General features: G+C 40.9%; 1 protein-coding gene across 2 annotated transcripts in view; it reads right to left on the bottom strand.

The window, feature by feature from the left end:
* Window positions 1-18,323, bottom strand: part of LOC103123444 (butyrophilin subfamily 2 member A2-like) — a 30,913-nt gene extending 12,590 nt beyond the window's left edge. Inside the window, exons 1-7 of one of the 2 annotated variants that reach the window (XM_060197447.1) lie at window positions 18,158-18,323; window positions 13,927-14,274; window positions 12,685-12,966; window positions 10,184-10,297; window positions 9,787-9,807; window positions 4,201-4,221; window positions 1,974-1,994 (exon numbers count right to left, since the gene is read on the bottom strand). In XM_060197447.1, the coding sequence (XP_060053430.1) occupies window positions 1,974-1,994; window positions 4,201-4,221; window positions 9,787-9,807; window positions 10,184-10,297; window positions 12,685-12,966; window positions 13,927-14,274; window positions 18,158-18,224 (874 nt within the window). In that variant the 5' untranslated portion in view covers window positions 18,225-18,323. Of the gene's footprint in view, window positions 1-1,973; window positions 1,995-4,200; window positions 4,222-9,786; window positions 9,808-10,162; window positions 10,298-12,684; window positions 12,967-13,926; window positions 14,275-18,157 lie in introns of both variants that reach the window. The other variant, XM_060197446.1, reaches the window with a different exon arrangement.
* Between the last annotated feature and the right edge of the window lie 4,877 nt (window positions 18,324-23,200).

Raw genomic sequence — 23,200 nt, 5'->3', positions numbered from 1 at the left:
ACAACGGGTTAAGTGCAGGTGGCGCAAAGCGCAAGGACTGGCTTAAGGATCTGGGTTCAAGCTCCCTGCTCCCCACCTGCAGGGGAGTTGCTTCACAGGCTGTGAAGCAGGTCTGTAGGTGTCTATCTTTCTCGCCCCCTCTCTGTCTTCCTCTCCTCTCTCCATTTCTGTTCTGTCCAATAACGAACGACACCACAAACAACAATAACCACAACAACAAGGGCAACAAAAGGGGAAAATAAGGCCTTCATGGTGCAGGCACTGAGCCTCAGCAATAACCCTGGAGGCAAAAAAACTAATGATAATAATCAAAACCAAAGAGATAGAAACTTACTAAAGTGCCTTTACTGTCTGGGTCAGGGGGAAGTCTATGCTAATGATGTTAAAGTGCTGGTCCTGTAGAAATATTCAAATCTCTTGAGCCAGCCTATGTCGGGGTCCAGTCATGAATCATCAGCTGAGCCTGTGCCCTTGTGTGTAAGATGACTGGGAGCAAAGCATGGGACTTGGGGGGGGGGGTCAATGAATGGAGGAGAGGTGCTGGGTGCCTTTTCTCTTACTGTCTGTCTCACCTCCGCACCCCCCTTACCTCTCTCGCTGTAAAATGAAGAATAAGAATTTGACCCACAGAAGATGTTCAGAGGAGCTCTGAACATTTATGAGGTCCCCAAATGCATGAAGAAGGCCAATGGTAGGAGTGGCCACATTTGGTTAGCACCTCATCATATAAAGTACCATTAATATTGATTATCACCTAATAACAGAGCACTGTTTCAAATGATATAAGGTCTAAGGATGTGTGCTGATTTCCATATCTAAGAGATATTTAGAAAATATGTAGGGATATCCAAATATTCTAAATAGCCTTTAAAATCAGTGGTCTGGGAAGTGGCACAGTGGATGAGGCACTGGACTGTCAAGCATGAGGTTCTGAGTTCAATCCCTGATAGCACATGTACCAGGGTGATGTCTGGTTCTTTCTCTCTCCTCCTACCTTCCTAATAAATAAAATATTAAATAAAATCAAAACATTTCCCTCCCTAGTAGTCTACAGTAGTTCTGTTTTTTTGTTTGTTTGTTTTAGGAAAGTTTTACAGTCATGTGTGGTGTGGGACATTCTGAGTTATGTTCATTTGGCTTCCTTAATGCTTATATTTTCAGCATTTCCCAGGTGTGTAAAAGTTTTCCTCTATGACTTATTCAAATATCAAGTCTGATCCCTCTCCTTCTCTTGATCTCTAGAATTCCAGTTATTCTTTTGTTATTTTTTTTCTGATAAGAGTCTGCTATTTCACATAGAATTGCTCCATTTTTTCAGCAATCCTTCCTATTTAACAACTTCAGACTCAGAGAATGTGGTGGTTTTACCTCCTAGCCCAGTTACTCAGTCCAAGAGCTGTATTATTCTACTCACAAGCCTCTAGTACTAGCTCTAAATCTCTCTCAAGCCTCCTTAACTTCATGAATTTCCATTTGAAGTTTTCTTTGTGAATTTTGTAGTTTTTTGGTGAAATGGAATTTAATATGTGAATTTGTGTCTGTGAGTTATGGCTGGAGTCTTGAATTGCCATCATTAGAAATTTTCTGAAGTCAAACTCTAACAATTGGTCTTACTGTTTTTCAGCTTTCATAGTGTGGTATCGGCTTATCAGCCAGCAGGTAGCGCTGTGTCTTCTTTTCAACTTTATTTTTATTATTTTTAATTTTTTATAAACTCTTAAGTCTGTATATAAATTGTCACTAATTACATAAGAGAATTTTTCAACATACCAGTGATACTATTAAGACAAAAGTTCCCAGACAATTTATAATTCAATATATGAGAAGCTATAATATTTCACCTGTTTTTTAAATACTTAAATGCAAAACTAAGATTAGCCTTCCACAGCAAAGTGAATAGTTAGGATAGCAAGTGCATTTTACTTTTGAACTTGTGGGTCTACAGTAAAAAAAAAAAAAAAAAAGATACTCACCGCAGTCTTCACTCAATTGCTCTGTAAAAAAAAAAAAAAAAGCCAATGAATGCAAAATTCTATTATGATGGCTTATGAGAATTTATAATGGTGAGTTTTGAATCAAATCTTTGAAGCTATCATTCCAACATGTGAACCCAATAGATAACAATGAGGGCTGTCACTGAAAAAAGAGATCAAGAATTCAATCTCATTGATTCAGTTGATGGTTTCTCACAGCCTCCAGATAATCTCCAGTGGGGGAGAGTCATCATCTCAAGGCCAGAGCCTGCTCCAGCAGGTTGTGATGGTATCTAGAGATCTCTATAGGATGTTCCAGAAATAATGTGGGTCAGGTAAAGGCTGAGACTGACTGACTACTTGACTGAGCATACATGGAATGGACCCTCCTGACACCAACTCTGTCAATCTACATTCCTCCTAAGCAATAACAGAGAAGTTGAGAAAACAAAAAGTAGAATGAAAATATATTCAGGTTAATTACAGTGTGTATTTCCCAAGGGTCAGGATCAGAGCCAGTAAGTTTTTACTTACAAAAGGTGTTTAAGGAATTAGGAGTAGCCTATGATAATCACTTAAATTTGCAAAACCCAAGAACATATTTTGGGCAAAGAAAGAGAGAGGCTTCCCCTGAAATCTTTCATAAACAGATTGTATTTAACAATATAGAAAGCCAATGTGTAACCCTAGAAAGCATAGGTAAGGATTCAAAAGTATGAAAGTTCCTGGTTTTTTAGAAGAATCCTTCCTTCTTTGGTGATATCTGCAGATGCAGAGGTGAACAAAGTCCTAAAAGTATATTTTACAGATTTTCTGTTTCCATTCTGAATGATGGTAATAAATGAAAAAATTGATGGTGCTATAAGTAATACATTAATGGAGCATGTGGTGGCGGAGCAGATGATGTCCCCCGATTTAAAACAACAGCACCAGAAGCCTTTCCTGATGTTCTGATGTCACTTATTGGGCATTTAGCTGCTTGATTGTACAGTTCCTCTTCCTTTAGGACCAAAGGTATGTTTACAAGCTTGGAGGAGTTTTAGAGAAATGACCCTACAAAATTCAGGAAGATGATCCCAAGACAGGACAGGAGAGGAAATTGACAGTAACAGTAGAAGACAAAACCCAGAAATGTTGGCATTCTTTTATTTATGTAGACATTTGTGTTACTATGCTCTGCTTTATATTGACCCTTTAATAATATGATCTTTCTCTTCGATGTAGGAGGGAAAAGTGACTTTAAACCTTGCTTTCCTGTCACCCTTAACTAAGTGGATTCTCCTTGTGCACAAGAGAACATCATACAATGTATAAGGATGGGGTGCCTGGTTGTAGGGCCAAGACCAACTTATCCTTTCTGACCTAGTAAGATTTCTGCAGAATTTCCAAAGGCAATGCATAAACTCGAGGAAAAAAAAAAAACTGGGGGGAAGGGGGGAGTCGGGTGGTAGCCCAGCAGGTTAAGTCACATGGCACAGAGCACAAGGTTACAGCCCCTGGGTCCCCACCTGCAGGGGAGCTGCTTCACATGCAGTGAAGCCAGTCTGCAGGTTTCTATCTTTCTCTCCCCACTCTGTCTTCCCCTCCTCTCTCCATTTCTCTCTCTCCTATCCAACAAAAATGACATCAACAACAACAACAATAATAACCACAAAAATGATAAAATACAATAAAGGCAACAAAAGGGGAAAAAATAGCCTCTAGGAGCAGTGGATTCATGGTGCAGGCACCAAGCTCCAGCAGTAACCCTGGAGGCAAAAAACAAGAACAACAAGAAAAACAAATAAAAAAAAAACTGGGGGAAAATGCTTGAAATTGAATGAGTAAGAAAAATCAAGTACAGTGAAATCTGCTAGCATAGCGTTCCTGACAACAATAAGAAAAGAAAGCTGCCCCCCCCCCCAATTTTTTATTATGAAAGCTGGACTTTCAACTGAGGATTCACATTCTAGACAATTTTTCATTCTGATACAAGGAGAAAAAATTGACAGAGTGAGCCAGACCGAGGGGAAAACCCACAGCACAAAAGCTTCTTCAGTTGCCACAGCCGCCTCCCTGTGCTGCCAGGGCTCAGACCTGAGTCCCTCTTCAATGCAGAAAATTTACCTGGGGACCTGTCTCTCTGGTCCTCAATATCTTTTTTTATGTGAATTGTTATTCTATTTTAATAGATTAAGCATACTATTCAATGACATTTGTCTCAAAAATAGAAAGAGTTATGACTCACCAATTTCTTTCGTTAAGTTACCTGTAAATATCAAGAAAAATAATAAAGATTAATCTATAATTATCCATTTTAAGATGGATTTTCAAAGTGAACGTCTTGGTCAACTCACTCAAGCTTTTATTTGAAAAGCATTACCCAAAGAAGTGAACATGGGGGATGGAGTTGCATTACCCAAGGAAGTGAACATGGGGGATGGAGTTGCATTACCCAAGGAAGTGAACATGGGGGATGGAGTTGCTCGTGGTCAAAGTAGGATTTGTCTTTCAGAATATACCTGGATGGTCTAAGACACTCCTATCAAACTCTATTAACTGGAGTGTCATCATCCCAAGTGCAAAAGTCAACCCCTCAGATTCTTCTGAGAGTTTTTTTTAGCTCTCCCCTAGGTGAATTAAAAACGACAGAACCATGGGGCCGGGTGGTGGCGCACCTGGTTGAGCGCACATGTTACATTGCTCAAGGACCCAGGTTCAAGCCCCCGATCCACACCTGCAAGGGGAAAGCTTTGCAAGTGGTGAAGCAAGGCTGCAGATGTCTCTCTCTGTCTCTCTTCCTTCCTATCACCCCCTTCCCTCTCAATTTCTGTCTCTCTCTATCCAACAAATAAATAAAGATTTTAAAAAAACAATAGAAACTTGTTCTGGTCAGGGAGTGAGCACTAAGACTAGAGAGAATGGCCACTGAGACCTTAGTCAGGGGACGGGGATTGAAAAGAGAATTTGGAGTCTCTGGAAATGTGTAAGGAGCATTCATGACCCAGGCATAGAGACCCAGGATATATATTTTTTTCATTCCCAACATTTTTATTAGTGATTTAATAATGAATGTCAAGACTGTGGGACTAAAGGGGTGTAATTTCATACAATTCAATTCCCACCATCAGAGTTCCATACCCCCCTATATTAGCTGTTTCCCTACTCTTTATCCCTCTGGGAGCATGGACCTAAATCTTTATGGGTTACAATAGGTGGAAGGTCGAGCTTCTGTAATTGCTTCCTTGCAGGACATGGACCTTGGCAGGTTGATCCATACCACCAGCCTGTTTCTATCTTTCCCTAGTTGGGTAGTTTCCGGGGAAGATGTTCCAGGACATATTTGTGAGGTCATCTGCCCAGGTAAGTCAGGTTGGCGTCATGGTAGCCTGTGCAAATTGGTGGCTGAAAAGCATTAAGATGTAAAGCAGAACGAACTGTTTAATAATCAGGAATCGAAAGGAAGAGTATGGGAGATGAAATTCGGGACTTCATGTTGGAAGAAGTTAGGAAGTCTATTTTAGGTGTATTCCCAAGGGCCCATGACTGTTGGGACTATGTGTACGCTTGATAGAGTTTAGGGAGAACTATCCCCATCCTTGGATGGAGGTCTGAGAAGATACCCTCTTAGTTATAGTCTCTCTCTCAACCGAGGTGAGCAAAGGGGAGAAGCTCAGACTTAATTCTTTCCTTCTGACTCTCAAGCCCACAGAAACCCCAATACTTCTCCCCATTAACTGAAGGGCACATGGCTGCCTACTTGAAGATTCACTTACTCAAAGTCACCTTACCTTCTGATCACAGAAGAACACATCTTATCACACACTACATCATACACCTCAGACCCCAGACAAGAGAAATTCCAAACTATATGGCCTTTTGATATCCATCTTCTCTCTGTCTCACCCTACTGGTTTAACCCCTATGCTTCTCTCAAATACCTTTGGATAATTAAGTTGCTTGTGTCATGGAGAATAACTGTCTTGTATTTCATCAATTCCTGTCATACCAGCTCCCTACCATAAGGGCAAGCTGACCTTTAAGAAACCTGTAATTTCTGACATATTTTAATAATTGCCTTTGTTTTGTTTTCTATTTAATTCATGTCCACCTGCTAGTAAAAGAGATCTGAGCACGCTGCAGGTCTCCCCGGTGTCTTTTACTTTGTGTCATCCCCTGTCGCAAGTGAGAAAGAACCGGTCTGTTACCTTTCCCCTGGAGATCACCCTGCCAGAGACCCGACACATGATTTTACTTTAAATAAATAAATAGGTGGTCAAGATATGTAACTCAAAAGGAATACAAGACAATCATTCTGGAAACAAGAGATGTTTTTTTACTAAACTATAGAAGATATTCATATGGGCTAGGTATTGAGGCACTTGGCAGAGAACACATTTTAGCAAGATAATGTTAAGACAGATGCCTTTCACTGGACTATATTTTGAGAGATGACTCTATTATAAAATCAATACCAACTAATGCCCTGGAAATTGATGTGTAGCATCTGTCAATGATATGAGTGGGTTGGTGCACAATTGTGCACTGGCCTACTCAGGACCCCAGTTGGCAGTTTCACTTCCTCATTCCCAAGCTAGCTATACCACTCACCCAAGGGTTACTGGAAGGCCCCTTAATACTTCCCTGTCCCCTGCTGTCTTGACTATATAAGTTATAAACAAGTTGCTTCTTCCTACCACCCTTTAAAAACCCCTGCCTGTTTCCCACAACAGTGTCCTGAGTGATCTCTGATTCAGTCCATGCCATGGCTTCCTTGAGAAAGAGCTCAGCATACTCATCCCTGTTGCCTCTGGTCTGACTCCCGCTGGCACTGGCTCCTAGTGGCCAACAGGTTGGTCTTGCCAAGGGAACTAGATCAGAGAAAGGGTTCCTCCAAGACTCCCCTGCACCTGAAACCCTACAGCCTCAGACAAGAAAGTCTTTTGCATAACAATAGTTCTACCTCCTACCTACTGGCTCTGTATCAAAAAAAATGTGAGGGGGGAGACTAAAGAAGATGTAAAATAAAGGATCTGTATTCTGCAGTTTGCTTTGAGTGTGTGTGTGTGTGTGTGTGTATGTTTCCAAGGATTCTTATTATTAAAACAAATCCATTATCAAATAACCAGCATTTTTTCTGAAAATCAACTGCTGGATAGTTTCAATCATATGTGTACATACTATATAAAGAATAACATAAACAGGGACCAGGTAGTGGTGTACCTGGTTGAGCACACATGTTATAGTGCACAAGGATTCCAGGTTCAAGTCCCTGGTCCCCACCTGCAGGGGGGAAACTTCATGAGTGGTGAAACAGGGCTGCATGTATCTCTCTGTCTATTTCCCTCTCTATCTCCCCCCTCCCCTCTCGATTTCTGGCTGCCTCTATCAAATAAATAAAGTCAATATTTTTTTTTTAAAAAAAGAATAACATGAATGTATTTTTTAAAAGAAAGTATCAAACTGTGACTAAGACTTTGTGAGAACTATAGAGGTTATTGGGGGCGTGCAGGGACAGGGTATGGAAATGTGAGGGTTAGTAAAATGTGGAAGTATATCCCAAATTTTATGATCTTATAAACCATAGCTACATCATATATACATATATATGAAAGATAATCCCTATAGTTCTACTAAACACTATTGGACATAATAAGCAAAACATTGTAAACAGTGTAGTACCAGATGCCAAATTAAAATAAAACCGACTTCATTTCTATGCTACAAAGTAAGCCATGTTTCAGTAATAAATTCTTTCACAAATATACACTCCATTTTCTTTCATTCTATTGACTTTTTTTTTCATTGAAATCTCTAGATCCTAGAGCATGAGCATTTCTCCCTCTTGTCCAATACTAGAGTCAGCACAGAAGCCCAGCTTCCCCCCTGGCTTTAGTACCCCCATGGCTGCTCTGGTGTTCAAACCTGGGCTGGGAACATGGAAAAGCAGATGCATACCCAGGTGAGCTATCTCAACAACCCCAGGAAGACCACACTACACAGCCTTCCTCAACCTGGGGACCTGGTTTTTCAGCTTCAGCAACATCTGAAAACTTCTATAAATGCCAGTGCACAGGCCCAGCTGTGAACAACTGGGCCAGCAATCTGTGCAGTAACATGCTTTCCAGGTGATTCTGATCAAGCTCATATTTGAGGAGAAAGATCACTTGGGTCTTTAACTTCCTCACTGAGCAGAATCCTATGGAGTGACTGCCCAAATCTCTGACACTGACAGAACACAGATGTTCCTCAGGGAATTTTTAGAACTGTACACATGTACAAGAAATGGGAAGGCTACTAGCTCTTATTCAGTTTTCACCCTAGTCTCTATCATGCAGAGAAGGATAGTTCTATGAGAACTTTTAAACCCACAAAGTCTCTGCAGTCTTTTCTACTTGATTCATGGGTGTGAAGCATAACTGGAATATAAATTATGCTAAATTAGAAAAGTGAGATTCTGGGGCCAGGTGGTGGCACACTTGGTTAAGCGCACACCCTACAGTGCGCAAGGACTCGGGATCAAGTCCCTGGTCCCCACCTGCAGGGGGAAAGCTTCATGAGTGGTGAAGCAGGACTGCAGGTGTCTCTCTGTCTCTCTCCATCTCTATCTCCTCTTCCCCTCAATTTCTCTCTGTCTCTATATAATAAAAATAAATAAATAAAATATTTTTAAAAAGAAAAGTGAGATTCTAGGCTGCACTCATTTCAGGACCATCTTCCTTGAGTATTAGAGTATGTTGGCTCACCTCCCTTCACAAATGGGGCAGTCCCTACCATTGTTGAGCTTCACAGAGGACTATGTTCTATAGGGGCCCAGAAAGGGATCCACTATATTGTTCCTGATGGAGATGAACAATGACTATGGAGAAAGGGACCTTTTAGAGTTCTAGGCCTATAATGTCCATGTGGGAATCCCAGGATTCCCTAACTAGGGCCCCTGGGTGATGGGGTGTCATGGTAGTAACCAAAAGAGCCATCATTAAAGTATGCCAGTCTCTTGCCCTTATCCAGCTTTTGTAGTTCTTACTTTGTCTAGAATGTTCCTAGCTATGATAATAGAAGGGGAGCTCAGATCTATAAGGGTGTAGAACTTACATAGTTACATATTGCAGATCAAATCAACAGGGTTTATAGTTAACAACATTTATATACTTTTCCCACATCTAGCAGCTACTCTTTTCCCTGAACCAACTTTCTAGTCCTAATTCCAACTCTGAAACAATCTCTCCAAACAATGCCTTTGGCCCACCTGCATTTTGGCTGTTGGGCCCAAGTAAAAATTAGTAAAGTCATGGGCCCCTTGGTATACAGCTAAAACAGACCTATTAGCTTTTTCCAAAATAGAGACCCCAAATATCACCTGTTATATTCTTGCCTTTATGTTCCTGATTATTAAAAAATTTGGTCTGCTTTGTATCTTAATGCTTTTTCAGCTACCAAGTTGTAAATGCTACCATGACATCAACCTGACTTCCTTGGGCAGATGACTTCACCAATATGTCCTAGAATCCCACCTCTCCACATCCTTGCCCCACTAGGTAACTGGAGAGACAGGCTGAGAGTATGGATTGACCTGCTAATAACTGTGTTCGGCACAAAATCAATTGTGGAAGCCAGACCTTCTACCTTCTGCACCCCATAATTATCCTGGGTCCATGCTCCCAGAGAGTTAAAGGATAGGAAAGCTTCAAGTGCATGGGGATGGGATACAGAGCTTTAGTGATGGGAATTGTGTAGAACTGTACACCTTTTATCCTATGTTTTTGTCAATAATTCCATTGTATAAATAAAGTAAAAAATAAAAAGTGAGATTCTCATATCTAATGTAACTCACCATGGTCTCTGGAGACTGAACCTGAAAAAATGAAAAGAAAAAAAATTCATTATTAGGGATTCAGGCTCTGACTGAGCTGCTACTCATCTCATAAGAGATGTTCTATTAATGCTGTGAGACAGACTCACAGATCCCAGAGACCCCCTTCTGTCTGATGTGAGAGGGGTTCTGAAATGACTCTGCTCCCTAATATAGATCCCAATCTAGAGGCAACCCAACTAAGGAGGGATGATATGGAGGGAAAGGTAATTCTACAAGTTAGAATTCGAATCAGTAGACTGAAGCAAAGGATTCTGAATTCAGTGCACCCATCACAGATGAGCTGTGAAGAACATTTATGGTGAAAGCTATTAGCCTTTATCATGTGGACAAGGACTGATATCAACTCCAAACTTACCTAGTTTTCTTTTAGTTTGTACAAAGAGAACACAGAAGATTGTGCCAGAAACCAGGAGACACAGGAGCACAGCAAACACCACCATCCAGAACCAGATCTTGAGGGATAAGGCAACTGAAAAATAGTAATTAACATATAAAGCCAAACAAAATTTTGACTAGTCATGAACCTAAGGCTAGAATATTGCAGGTGAAGATTTGGGGGTCTCCATTTTATAGATAGCTAGTAGGCCTACTTTAGTTATATTCTAAGGGCCCATGACAATACTTTTTTTTTTTCCTGATCCTGACATCTGATATGCAGGTGGACTAAGTTATTGTCTAGGGAGATGATGACATGGCTGGAAAAAGGGCTAGAAAGCTGCATCAGGGGAGAGAGTAGTTCCCTAATAGGGGAAAGGTGTATAAATATTGTTGACTGTAACCCCCATCGATTTGATCTGACCTGGAGCCCATATTCAGGTTATGAGCCTATGTGACCTCTGCATTCCTGTAGATCTGAGCTTACTTGTCACCAGGTTCCAGATGCTACAATGATGTCAACTTAACTTCCTTGGGTAGACGACCCCACCAATATGTCCTAGAGCCCCGATTCCCCAGAGTCTCACCCCACTAGGGAAAGAGAGAGACAGGCTGGGATTATGGACCAGCCTGTCAATGCTCATGTTCAATGGGGAAGCAATTACAGAAGCCAGACCTTTCACTTTCTGTACCCCTTAATGACCCTGAGTTCATACTCCCAGAGGGATAAAGAATAGGAAAGCTATCAGGGGAGGGGATGGGATACAGAGTTCTGGTGGTGGGAATTGTGTGGATTTGTACCCCTCTTATCCTATGGTTTTTGTCAATGTTTCCTTTTTATAAATAAAATTAGAAAATGAAAAGGAAAAATAAATAAATATATATATTTATATATATATTTTTCTTATATATATATAAGAAAAATAGAAATAGTCTTCCTTGAGATAGAGCTTGACATCAGTAACCAGGCTTCTAAGAACAATCCCCTAGAATATTCTCCTATGAGACACTGTGTAAAAGGACAGAGATTCTAAGCTTCACTTTGTCTCCCTGCAATTCAAAGAAATCCAGGAATCTTGAAGAGGCTGGTGTTCATATCTACTCCTGGAGTTCTACTTCCCCAGAGACCCACCTTACTAGGGAAAGAGAGAGACAGGCTGTGAGTATGGATTGACCAGTCAACACCCATCCTCAGTGAGGAAGCAATTACAGAAGCCAGACTTTCCACCTTCTGCACCCCACAATGACCCTGGGTCCATACTCCCAGAGGGATGTATGGGAAATGGGAAAGCTATCAGGGGAGGGCATGGGATACGGAGATCTGGTGGTGGGTATTGTGTGGAGTTGTACCCCTCCTATGGTTTTGTTAATATCTCCTTTTAAAATAAATATATAAATAAATAAATAGAAAGAAACTTAAAGAATGTTGACAGTGATAATATTTTAACATACCCAAAATGTAGAAATAATGCATCAGAAACCAGTGTTCTCTCAGTCTGGAATGGCAAGGCTGGATATATGAACACTTTCAACTCTAATTCTTTTCTAATAAAGTACTACAAATGCCACAACAGATTTCTTTATGCCCAACTCTCCTACCTCCCATTACAAATTCCTCGACTGTACTTTGTCATTTTACTTTCTGTGAAGTTACCCACTACACACCTGTATGTGAGCCTGACAAGCCATCAACAAGCAGGACAGTCTAAGACTCAGTGAGATTCTGTGAGATTGAGGACAGTCAGCAAAATGGGCTTTAAAGCCTAGGTCAGAGGAAAGTCAGTAGTTGCACCAGGGCACAGAGCTGGTAGGTGAGACTGACTGACCACAGTGATTTAATTTGATATCTGGGAAACAGTACCAAATGGTCAAATGGATGATTTACTTAGGCAGGAATGAGAGAGATTTGGAAAGAACTTTTTTTAATATTTATTTTATTTATTTATTCCCTTTTGTTGTCCTTGTTGTTTTATTGTTGTAGTTATTATTATTGTTGTCGTTGTTGGATAGGACAGAGAGAAATGGAGAGAGGGAGGGGAAGACAGAGGAGGAGAGAAAGATAGACACCTGCAGACCTGCTTCACCGCCTGTGAAGCGACTCCCCTGCAGGTGGGGAGCCAGGGTTCGAACCGGGATCCTTATGCCAGTCCTTGTGCTTTGCGCCACCTGCGCTTAACCCACTGCGCTACAGCCCGACTCCCTGGAAAGAACTTTAACAGATTCCTCAAAGTAGTTAACCATCCTTGGATACCTTGTGCAACCATGAAAACATTGGAATAAAGAAATAAAGAAACACAATCACATCCTCTGTCACAAAGAAATACAAAACAAACAAAAGATAGACTTTCATAAACTCCCCATATAAGAACTACAGTGGATGGGGTAGAGCATCCTTCAGGCCCTTCACCCTCAGGTCTTGGATGCTGCCCCCTCCTTGCACAGCAGCGATCTCTCAGGATTCTGACACTGGAGGGCACTGACCTGCTATAGAAACGTGTGCTTCCTTCTCCTCCCTGCGGACTGGGTTCCTTATGACACAGGACACATCTAATGAGTTGGCATCTGTAGTGACAGATGTTTCCACATGAAACAGGCCATCTCTTGCTGCTGTCTTGGTCTCAGAGGCTGCTGTCAAACGTTGCTGTCCTTGAAGGTCCCTCCAATGCACCTCAGGCTCTGGATACCAGCCCCTGGATGTGCAGGTCAGCTTCACCCCGCTAATGCCTCCAGGCTCAATGTGAATCTGAGGAGCTGTGCCTGAGGCTGTGAAGGAGGAGGGATGGGGAGAGACAGAGACAGAGACAGAGAGAGAGAGCGCCTGAAAAAAGAGTTCTTCAAAAGGTTTATTGCCACTTTACTTTGGCTGCAAACTGTGCTTCCTAAATGATCTCTATAATATTTAACTCTCTTATTTATAAAAGTGCATGTTAAAAAACACTGACCACATTAGTTGGTAACACAGACTTTTGGTGTTGGGTATGGTGAGGAACAATACAGTGTCATCTTACAATCTATAACCTAATATTAGTCACAAACAAAAATATTCAATGTTTCTTAATTTTATATTTTGTAAATCAATATTAAATTACTATTAACAAATAAAAATAGTTAATATTATTTATATAATTTCCTCACATTTGGCAGCTACTCTCTGCCCTAATTCAGCTTTCTAGTCCTATTCTCAACTCTGACACCATCTTCACAGACAATAATTCTAGTTCACCTGCATGTTAGCTATCAAGCTCAAGCAACAATTACTAAAGCCATGAGGCCCTTGGACCATTAAAAGTAGACTTCCTAGGTTCTTTCCACATGAATAGCCCTTATTTCATCTGCTCTATTCCGACCTTTGAGTTCCTTTTTATTAGACAATCTGCCCTGATTTATATCTTACTGTCTTTCAGCCACCAGGTTGCAGACACTACTACTATGATTCCATCCTGACTTCTGTTCCTGTTCAGAATATACTACAAACTCTGTTCTCTCTTTTCTTTAAGCATTTATATTGATAAAGAGGGAGACAGATTTCTCCTACAGCCTGAAGAGTCAGGGTAGACTGCTTGGATAAACATTATTTAACATCCTGGACTCAGATGGACATATTTTCACTGTCCAGTCACCAGTATCCAGTTTCTATTCCAACACTGAGATTGCTAACTGGAGCCAAAACAGTATAAAAAATCCTAGAAAGTAAATCTGAGAGTTTTCATTTCAGAGACGCACCTGTGACCAATACTGTAAATTGTGCTTTATCTTCAAATGTGGAGCTTGCAAAGTTACACCTGTACTCTCCATTATCTGGAGGGAGGATGGGACGGATCCTCAGGGCCACCTGCCCTGTGGTGATGTTCTCCTTTAGGAACTCTGTCCTCCCTTGGTACTCTGCACTCTGATTCTTCAGATGATCCTGGGAAGCAGCATAATGATGCACGAGAGCTGGAGGATCCACTCGGGACCAGGTCACCACCATGCCACCAGCATCTGTCACTGGGCTGAGGTGACAGGGCAGCACAGCTTCTTTCCCGACTGGGGCAATGACAGGTGCTCCTGGGCCTTGCACTCGGAATTTACCTGGAAGCAATGAAGAAAATGGTGAACCTATTCTCTATTCTGAGGATCCTTTCAAAGAATATGTATTAAATTACAAATCAATAAACCATGTGATATTTTAAAAGGCAGCCGTTTCTAGAGTACACTGCAGATTGATTAGTTAAATTTTTTTCCTTGGGAGGGAGTTTGGCTGTGGAGCCCAGGACCTGAGTTCATGGAGCCTTGGGGAAGAGCCTGACACAGCACAGGCTGAGCAGAGCTCTTCTCTCTCTCTCTCTCTCTCTCTCTCTCTCCTGCAATTCACTCTCATCAAATAGAGAATTACATCCTTAAATATGTATTCCATCATTGATGGTAAAATTATGTATTTACCTAGAAAGTAAGATATTAACTGGCATTCTCAAATAACTGAACTAGCCCATCACTTGAATGTCAGTGTCTTAACCATGAGAACTCTGCCTGGTTCTTTGTTGTGGTTCTAGACCTTCCTTTCTCACTTTTTCCAGCCCAGAGTGATTAAATGAGTTACCAGAAAAGACTTTAATGATTAGTTAGTTTAGTACTTATTTATAACCACCAAATTATTCTTTAGGATACCATTAATCAAACTTATTTATTATTACTACTGTTATTTTTTGTTGCCAGGGCTTCACTGGGGCTGTGTCCCTGCATTATTCCACAGCTCCTGGAGACCACTTTGCAATTTTGAGGGAGATATTAGCTCATGCTTTATCTTTTTTTTATCCTCCTCCTCCTCCTCCTCCTCCTCCTTCTTCTTCTTATCATTGCAAAACAAACTGATTAGATATTTGCATAAACAGCAAAATGAAAACACAGAAGCAGTGCTGTAAGTTTCAGTGACATTGATTTTATTTGTCATGGAACTAAATATCACCTGTTAAATTCATTTGTCAACATGGAAGGAAAAGTGAGAAAGAAGAAAAATCTCCCAAATGGACTTACAAGCAGAATTTTAACCAATAAACCACAAGAGATTATTTCCAAAGTTAAAATAATACCTTGAGCTATTACCATTTTGGTTACATAAGATGTGTATATTGAATCAAGACTATCTCAGGAGCTAGCTGTCACCACCCCGTGCTTGATGTCCTGGGGTTGAACTCCCTTTAGGAGTATGTGTTTTGGCAAAAACACTAAGATATTTCACATGAGGGCTTCTGGGGGTGAGTTGATGTTATCCCTCAATGAGATGATTATATGGATACAGAGAAATCAGCCTTTGGAGGGCTATAGCCTCCAGTGTATTTGGGGTCAATACATTCACTAGAGTGTAATTGAAAATAATAAATGAGGGGACTGGGCAGTGGCATACCCTGTGAAGTATGTTGGTCTGCTTCTAATTGTGCTTCTAAGACCCCTACTGTTTTGATCATCATGTTAGGTTCGCTTGCATTGCTTAACACTGTGGTCTATTTACATAACCACTGCTTTACCTGAGACCCACCTGCCTACAGGGCGTTGGTTTAATCCCACTGGTTCACACTCTCTTTTCACTCTGCCTCCTCTCCTAGTCACAACCTGTTTTCCACTGTTTAATCCCCACTGGTTCTTACTCTTTTTCCACTCCACCCCCTATCCTACGTATTTCCTATTCCTGACACTTCCATCTCAGGAGATATATAGGTCAGGATAATAATGAAGAGAGATTGATTGATTGCACTGCATCCCCGCTGATCAATAATAATTGAACTGTATCCCAGCTCAGCCATGAGTCCCTGGTCATCTCTCTGTGGCCCATGAAGCTAGCCCAGCATCTGGTGCCTGAACAGGGGTTGGCAGAAGTACACATATTATTATACACAAAACCCTGGTTTGAGTCCCCACTCTCCACCTGCAGAGGGGGATGGTTCAGAAGCAGTGAAATAGGTCTGTAGGTGTCTGTCTTTCTTCTCTTCTCTCTACCTTCCACTCACTTCTTAATTTTGTTTTTTCTTATTAAATAAAATAGATTAAAAAAAGGGAAAAATGACCTGTAAGAGCAGTGATTTCTTAGTGTTGGCTCTGAGGCCCAGGAATAATACTGGAGGCAAATAATAATAATAATGACAATAGTAATAATAAGTAATAAGTAAGTATTTATAATTACAGCTAAAGTTTTTACTATCCCTTTGAGTTGTTTAAAGGAAAACATGCTTGAGAGAAACCCTAGAGAAGTGCTGAGAAATACACAGAGGGCAGTGAATCTGCCTCAGGCTGATGGAAAGGCAGTAGAAGTTCAGCTCCAGGAATAAACTGAACCAGAGATGTGGAAGACATGGTGGAAAGATGTTATTAAAAATGGGGCTGAGGGGAGACTGCAGTGAAGGAGATGCAATGAAAACATGCAGCTGAGAAGCTGATGGTCAAGTCCAACTCCAGGGGGAGGAAGGGAAAGACAAGACAGGGACACAGGACACAACTCATAGCTCAGCAGTGATGGCACTGAGACTCTCTGGGTGACAGGGGCCCAGGGCTTCTGGGTCCAGGTACTGAGAGCAGTGGGCAGCACACACACTGGCCTTTCCTAGTGCAGCTGTAGGAAGGGACATGGGACACTCAGCAGACTAAAAACAAAGTAAGTTATGGCTTTACTTTCAGGATATTTAGAGATTACAAAGAATTGCATTTATTGTATTCTTTTAAATTTACCCATCAAAGCAGAAAATTTTAAATAACAAAAAGACTCTGAAATGCTAAAAGAAAAGCACAGGCTGCCTAAGGCATCCATCTTAGCTTGACAGAACTACATTATCTTGGTGCAGGAATTCCCTAAACTACCCCAGTGTGTATTATTCTTATCTTACAACATTTCCTTTTACTTGCTTGCTGGTTTGTTTTTCTGTTATACCAAAGGTGAACGTTGTGTCTTCATTTATTGATCCTTTGATAGCTTTGCCCAGCACACAGTAAGCCAATTACTCAGTACATGACTACTGGGAGGCATATATCAAGTCGACTAAATGCTATGAAGATACTTTGGACATCACAAAGCATAGACAAGAAGTAAAACTCTGTGATTCCTATTTCATAAGCTAGAAAGTTTCACATTTTGATGGCATTACAGTCAACAATATTTATACATTTTTCCCATATTTGGGAGCTACTCTCTTTCCTGATCCAGTTTTCTGTTCCTTTTTCCAGCCAAGACATCATCTTTCCAGACAATAACTTGGGTCCATCTGCATATAAAATGTCAGGCTCAGGCAAAAACTAGTAGGGTCATGCGCCCCTTGAATATAAGTAAAATAGACCTGCTTTTTTCAAAATGGAGACCCCAAATCTTCATGTGCAATATTCCAGCCTTAAGGTTGATGATGAGTCAACAATTTATTCTGCATTATATCTTAAGTCTTTTTTCAGCTACTAGGTTCCAGATGCTATCATGATGCTAACCTGACTTGCCTGGGCAGATGACCCCACCAATGTGTCCTGGAGCCCTGCTTTCCCAGACCCTCACCCCACTAGGGAAATAGAGACAGACTGGGGGTATGGATAGACCTGTAAACACCAATGTTAAGAGGAGAAGCAATTACAGAAGCCAGACCTTCCACCTTCTGCAACTCATAATGACCCTGGGTCCATGCTCCCAGAGGGTTAAAGAATAGGAAAGCTATCAGGGGGAAGGCTGGGATATGGAGTTCTGGTGGTAGGAATTGTGTGGAATTGTACCCTTCTTATCCTGTGGTCTTGTCAGTGTTTCTGTTTGATAAGTAAAAACTAAAAAAAAAAAAAAAAAAAAAGAAAGAAAGAAAGAAAGAAAATCACAGGCTGAAGAAGCAGTCTAAAATCTTCAGAAAAAGAGTCAAAGCCATGGGACTATCCCATATAACAGAGGTGCCACCCCATCACCACCACCACACCCAGGCCCCAGTGTGAGCAAACAGTGACAGCCCTTCTCACTCACCTGCACCTGGCCAGGGAAGCAGGGCTGAGAACAGGAGGGTGCTGATGCCCACATACCAGGGATGCATCTCAGCTCAGGGCTCCTCTCAGTGTGCAGAGTCAGGTGCTCACAGACCTGGCGGCTGCTCACTCCCTCCACACTCTTCCTGGAGCACTGGGACCAGGAGTCCTGAGGAGAAAGTTGCTTGGTCAGGACCAGAGTCAGGACCCTCTCAGTGTATGAGCAGTTAACAAACTTGATGTATCCAACTAGAGTCCACACATCAGCTTCCAGAATGGAATTATACACAGAACAATTTGAATGGATTTCAAGTGACTATACTGTGAAAAGAGGCACACAGCTCCTGTTAGTTAGTCAATCCTCTATTAGGAACACATCATTTGTCAAGTGTTGCAAACCACACAGTCTATAAATATGAATCACTAAATAGAAAAATTAGAGATAATGGGGAAGTATTTATCTATTAAACACTGGTCCAGCTAACTCTCCATGGTGCCCTGGGTGAGACATGGTAGCACACTGTGTGGTCTAGTAGGGAGTTCTTATGAGAAGGAGCAGCTAAGAGAATTGTGTGCAAACCTAACCTCTATATTTTTAACTGAGGTTATTATACAAATTTAAATATGTAAGAAAATGTCATAAAACTACATATAGACATATATAAAACTAGAGCACATGACATAAAACTGAATAAAATCTTAACACTCTCTGTTGATGGCACTTAATTCAGTTTTTGGTTGTTAAATTGTGTTGGGATGATACAAATTACTATCAATGAAGTTATTTGAAAATCATAAAACACTATTTTTTTAGAAACTTTTTTTAGAATGCATTTATTTATTCATGAGAAAGATAGGAAAAGAGAAAGAACCAGCCCTCACTCTGGTACATGTGCTCCTGGGGATCAAACTTAGGACCTCATGCTTGAGAATCTAGTGCCTTAGCCACTGTGCCACCTCCAGGACCACAATTAGAAAACATTCTTCAGGAAAACCAAAGAAGAACACCTAGGACTGAAACAAGACAGGACTAGAACGACTTCAGGAACCCACCAAATCACCGGTGAGTGCAAACACATGTGGCTCAAGGACAGAGAGGAGCCTAGGGTGAGATTAAGTGGCTGGTAACAGTCCAGGAGTTTACCAGTTGAGACGCCACCTCCAGTCTGTTTTACCAACAAGGGGACAGCTGAGGGGAGGAGAGGACTCCCCTGAGACTCACCAAACGCAACTGTGAGTCTCCATTTCCACTGCCCTTACAATCTGGAGCAGCGGCAGGGAGGCCCTGTGCTGACACCAGGGGACAGAGAACTAACCAGGAATCTCAGGAGAAGATTTATACCTCAGTGGTCTAGCAGGAGGGCTGTGAAAGTCTGTTTGCATAACCACTGGATTATTTCTGTGAAGCCTTTCTTTATATCTTGGCCAGGAGTCAGTGATTAAGCTAAGAAGCCTACTTATAGTTCAAAAGCTCTCAGGCTCCCATAGCCTAAAGGGAAGAAAAATTAACAAAAGAGGGTTTTAAGCCACTGTGCTCAAAATCAGGGGTTAAAATACTATTGAAACCACTGTCAATTTCTACAACTGTGAACCCTTTAATTACCTTACTTAGACACAAGTCAATCCAGGCAAGAGTGATGAATAATTTGAAAATTACTGAGAGAGGGACCTCATAACATACTATATAAAATGGTTAAACCAACAAGAAGAAATGTTGGAGAAATGAACCAGGATAAGAGTATGGCACCCCATCAAGAATGCCAGGGATCCAGACACAGTCATCTCCTCTGGACCTGCATTCAGACTTCAAGGAAGCTGAACAGGAAAGGACGAGAGTGGGATGACACATCCTCCCCCCATTATTGTTACAAATAATTATACTCTCACAATTAATTAATAGCATTTTGGCAGTGCCTGGTGGGAATGGAGATTCAGAAGCACCCCCTCACCCTTACACAGGAGCATATTTGAAAGTTACATTATGAAAGTGAGGAAGGTGGGTTAACATAGATGGACAAAAGAAGTCATGTTATGACTCGCCCCTCAAAGAAAGAATGCAGAGATTAAGGCCTCCCAGGTGCAAGTTGACGTATAGAAACAAAGAAAGATTAATAGTTAAACTTTACCAGATCTAGATGAGCAGTGGCCCATGACTAGGCAAAGATCCGTATGCCCCCCATAGAAGATTAATGATAGAAATAGCTCTCAGCAAAAGTCAAAAACCATTCTGGGTATGACCTCCCCTGAGAACAGGGCGACATTAAGAATTGTACCATTCTTTACAGTAACAAGGGGAGTAACATGTAGCCAGCCAAAGTCACAAGACTATGATGCTTATTGCTACTTCCTTATGAGCTAGATGTTTATATAACCTGAATGTAACCTAAAAAAGTATAAAAGCTAATGCAGTTTCACTATTAAAATGAGTCCAGATTCACCCTACAATAGAGTGTGGTGTCTATCTGTTCTCCTGACCCACCAGGGAGGTCACCTTCTGAGACCCCTGACTCTCCTGCTGCTCATCCGCTGTGGTGGTCCGCGGCAGGTGGCACGCAAACAACGATGTGAAGGAAGACCACCCAGGTAAGATAACACTCTGAACTATTAGAAATCTCGGTCAGGATAAGGACCCTGCAGGTTAAGGGGACTGCAGCCCTGCCGCTGGAAGTAGCGGTCTCATAGGAAGCGGGAAGGTAACATGGGGCAGGAGGGCTCAAAGAATGAAGGGCTCTTCCTCTTGGTCCTCCAGCAGATGCTGCTAGGACGAGAAATAAAGGTACCCCACATACAGCTGAAGCAATTCCTAGCATTTATTAAGAAAAACAGTCCATGGTTCCCAGAAGAAGGAACACTATCACTAGAGGTGGAAAAGAGTAGGAGATGCAATACAAAATTACTATGACCTTTTAAGACCGACAAAAGTCCCTGTTACAACCTCTTCTTATTGGAATCTTATAAATGAAGTAATTGGAGTTAGGCCCCAACCCCGCGAGTTTACCAAACTTATTCATAAGGCAGAAGTCCTTCTTTCTAAAGATCTGCCAGCTAAAGATATGGGCTTACCTCCTACTCCTTCACAGGGAGCCAAGGGAGGTGTCCATAAGATCTGAGTCAAACAGACATTAAAATGGACCTAAGCATAGTCTTAAAACTGCTATTTCCTGCCTAAAAATAAAATCCCATAAGATCCAAGCTTTAAGCTGCAGCCAGAGCTCTCACAAAGTGTTAAGCCAATTCTGAGCGAGATCTTATCTGGTTAGCAAGCTACTCTTTAAAGAAAGAAAGAAATCAATCAAACAAAACATTCTCTAACTTAAAAGCTATTAATCATAGAACCAGCATGCACTTTTGATAGAAATTTAATGATTTGTTTCTTTAAAATCTAAAATGTACCTTAGCTCAGAAAAGAACTTCCAAAGATTGTTCTCCATGCGCGGCGGTTAACTAAGCCCACTGTCCCATCCGCACAGCCAATCACATCATAGAACTACTGCTCCACAGATTGGCAAAGACTTCTGTCAATCATTCCCTAGCCACAAAACGCCCCTCCTGGGGGTGGGTGGGTGGGTTGGCTGTGAGTTAGGAATTCAAAAACCAAAGCGGTTTTTCAAAGGGAAATATTTCTTTTCACCAAGAATGTCTGTTTTAAGTCTGTGTGCTAACCTTGTTTTCATTAATGTGTGTTAACCCCTAAGTAACTAAAGTTTGTTTTAAGTTTTAAATAATATTTAGTTAAGCTAAATGTGGTTTTAAAGATCCCGACTCATAGAGTTGGCACACCTTTACCAGACTAAAATATAAGACAGTTTCGTCCTTCTGATAGGTAATATCAGCATCAATTCATTAGTTAAAGATTTTCTGAGATCTCTAAGCATGGTAAGACACCTCTGCAGTCTCTCTCACTCTTGTGAGAATTCTAAATCTTACCAGCACCCCAATACCAACTGCCACTCTTTTTTAACAAATTCCACGTTTGGACTGACTTTCTGATAACCCAGTCTGGGTAGAGCAGTGGCCTTGCCAGGAAAAAAGGGTTAAACATGGTATTCCTGGCCTGATAAAAAAAAATTATTTGGCAGGTGTGATTCAACAAAGTTGCTTAGTCTAATATTGTCATCTAAAAGTAATGTAACTGTTAAAAATTTATTTTTGAACATTTAAGCTATAAGGCTTATCTTAGCCTTTTAAGTAAAAGATCAATTAAATTGTGTACCCACCCTTGTTCATAGCTACCCTAAGGGTGTGATAAGCTTTATGCTAAACAAAGATCCTAACAAACTAAGTTTGACATTTTACTTAAAATTGTTTAAGTGATGCAAAAAAAAGGGGGATTTAATTAGTTTTTTTAAGTTTCTCTCTGGTGTGACTCAGGTTTCCCTGAGAAAGAACTTTATATACTGAAATATGGGGGAGACTAGGTAAAAAAATTAAGAGAGTTTTATGTCTGATATAGACCAAAAAATGTTCTGGTTGAAACCTTTTTACTTTAAAACTTGTTAAGAGATTTTTTAGACCTTACTCATAAGTTACTTTCACTTTCACAGTGACGTGCTACTTCCCATATAGTTGTTTCTGGGATAACCCCCTATTTAAAAAGACTACAAAAATTATTATCAAATAATTGGCTTTTGAGAGCACAAATTCTACTTGTCAAACTTTAATTAGTTCTTTTGGAGAGTTAGGCTCACATACCTTGGCCGCTGGCACTGCCTTCTCAACCACATCCCCATGAGAGAGAAAAAAAAGAAAAAAAAAGCGACAAAAATTCCTTTCCAGCCTTTGCTTCAGTTTCTCATCACTGGGGCCAAAAAATCACCGCAAAAAAACCCCTGGTTAAATAGAAAGGTTTGCTGATAGACAAATAGAAAAGATCAGATCCTCTACTAACATTGGGACAAAGGTTTGCTTGTCTTTACACAGAAAGATTCTCCCATTTAAATTCCCATCTCTGCCACAAAATTACTCTCTTGTTTAAAAAAGTGTCAGCTAGACAAAAAGATGTTTATGTACCTTTGTCTAAATTTATAGATCAGGTTTTAAAAAT

This window comes from Erinaceus europaeus, chromosome 9 (genome assembly GCF_950295315.1).
Source record: "Erinaceus europaeus chromosome 9, mEriEur2.1, whole genome shotgun sequence".
Classification (NCBI taxonomy): Eukaryota; Metazoa; Chordata; class Mammalia; order Eulipotyphla; family Erinaceidae; genus Erinaceus; species Erinaceus europaeus.
Note: the sequence above shows the minus strand (reverse complement) of the source record. Positions and strands in the feature narration are given on the sequence as shown.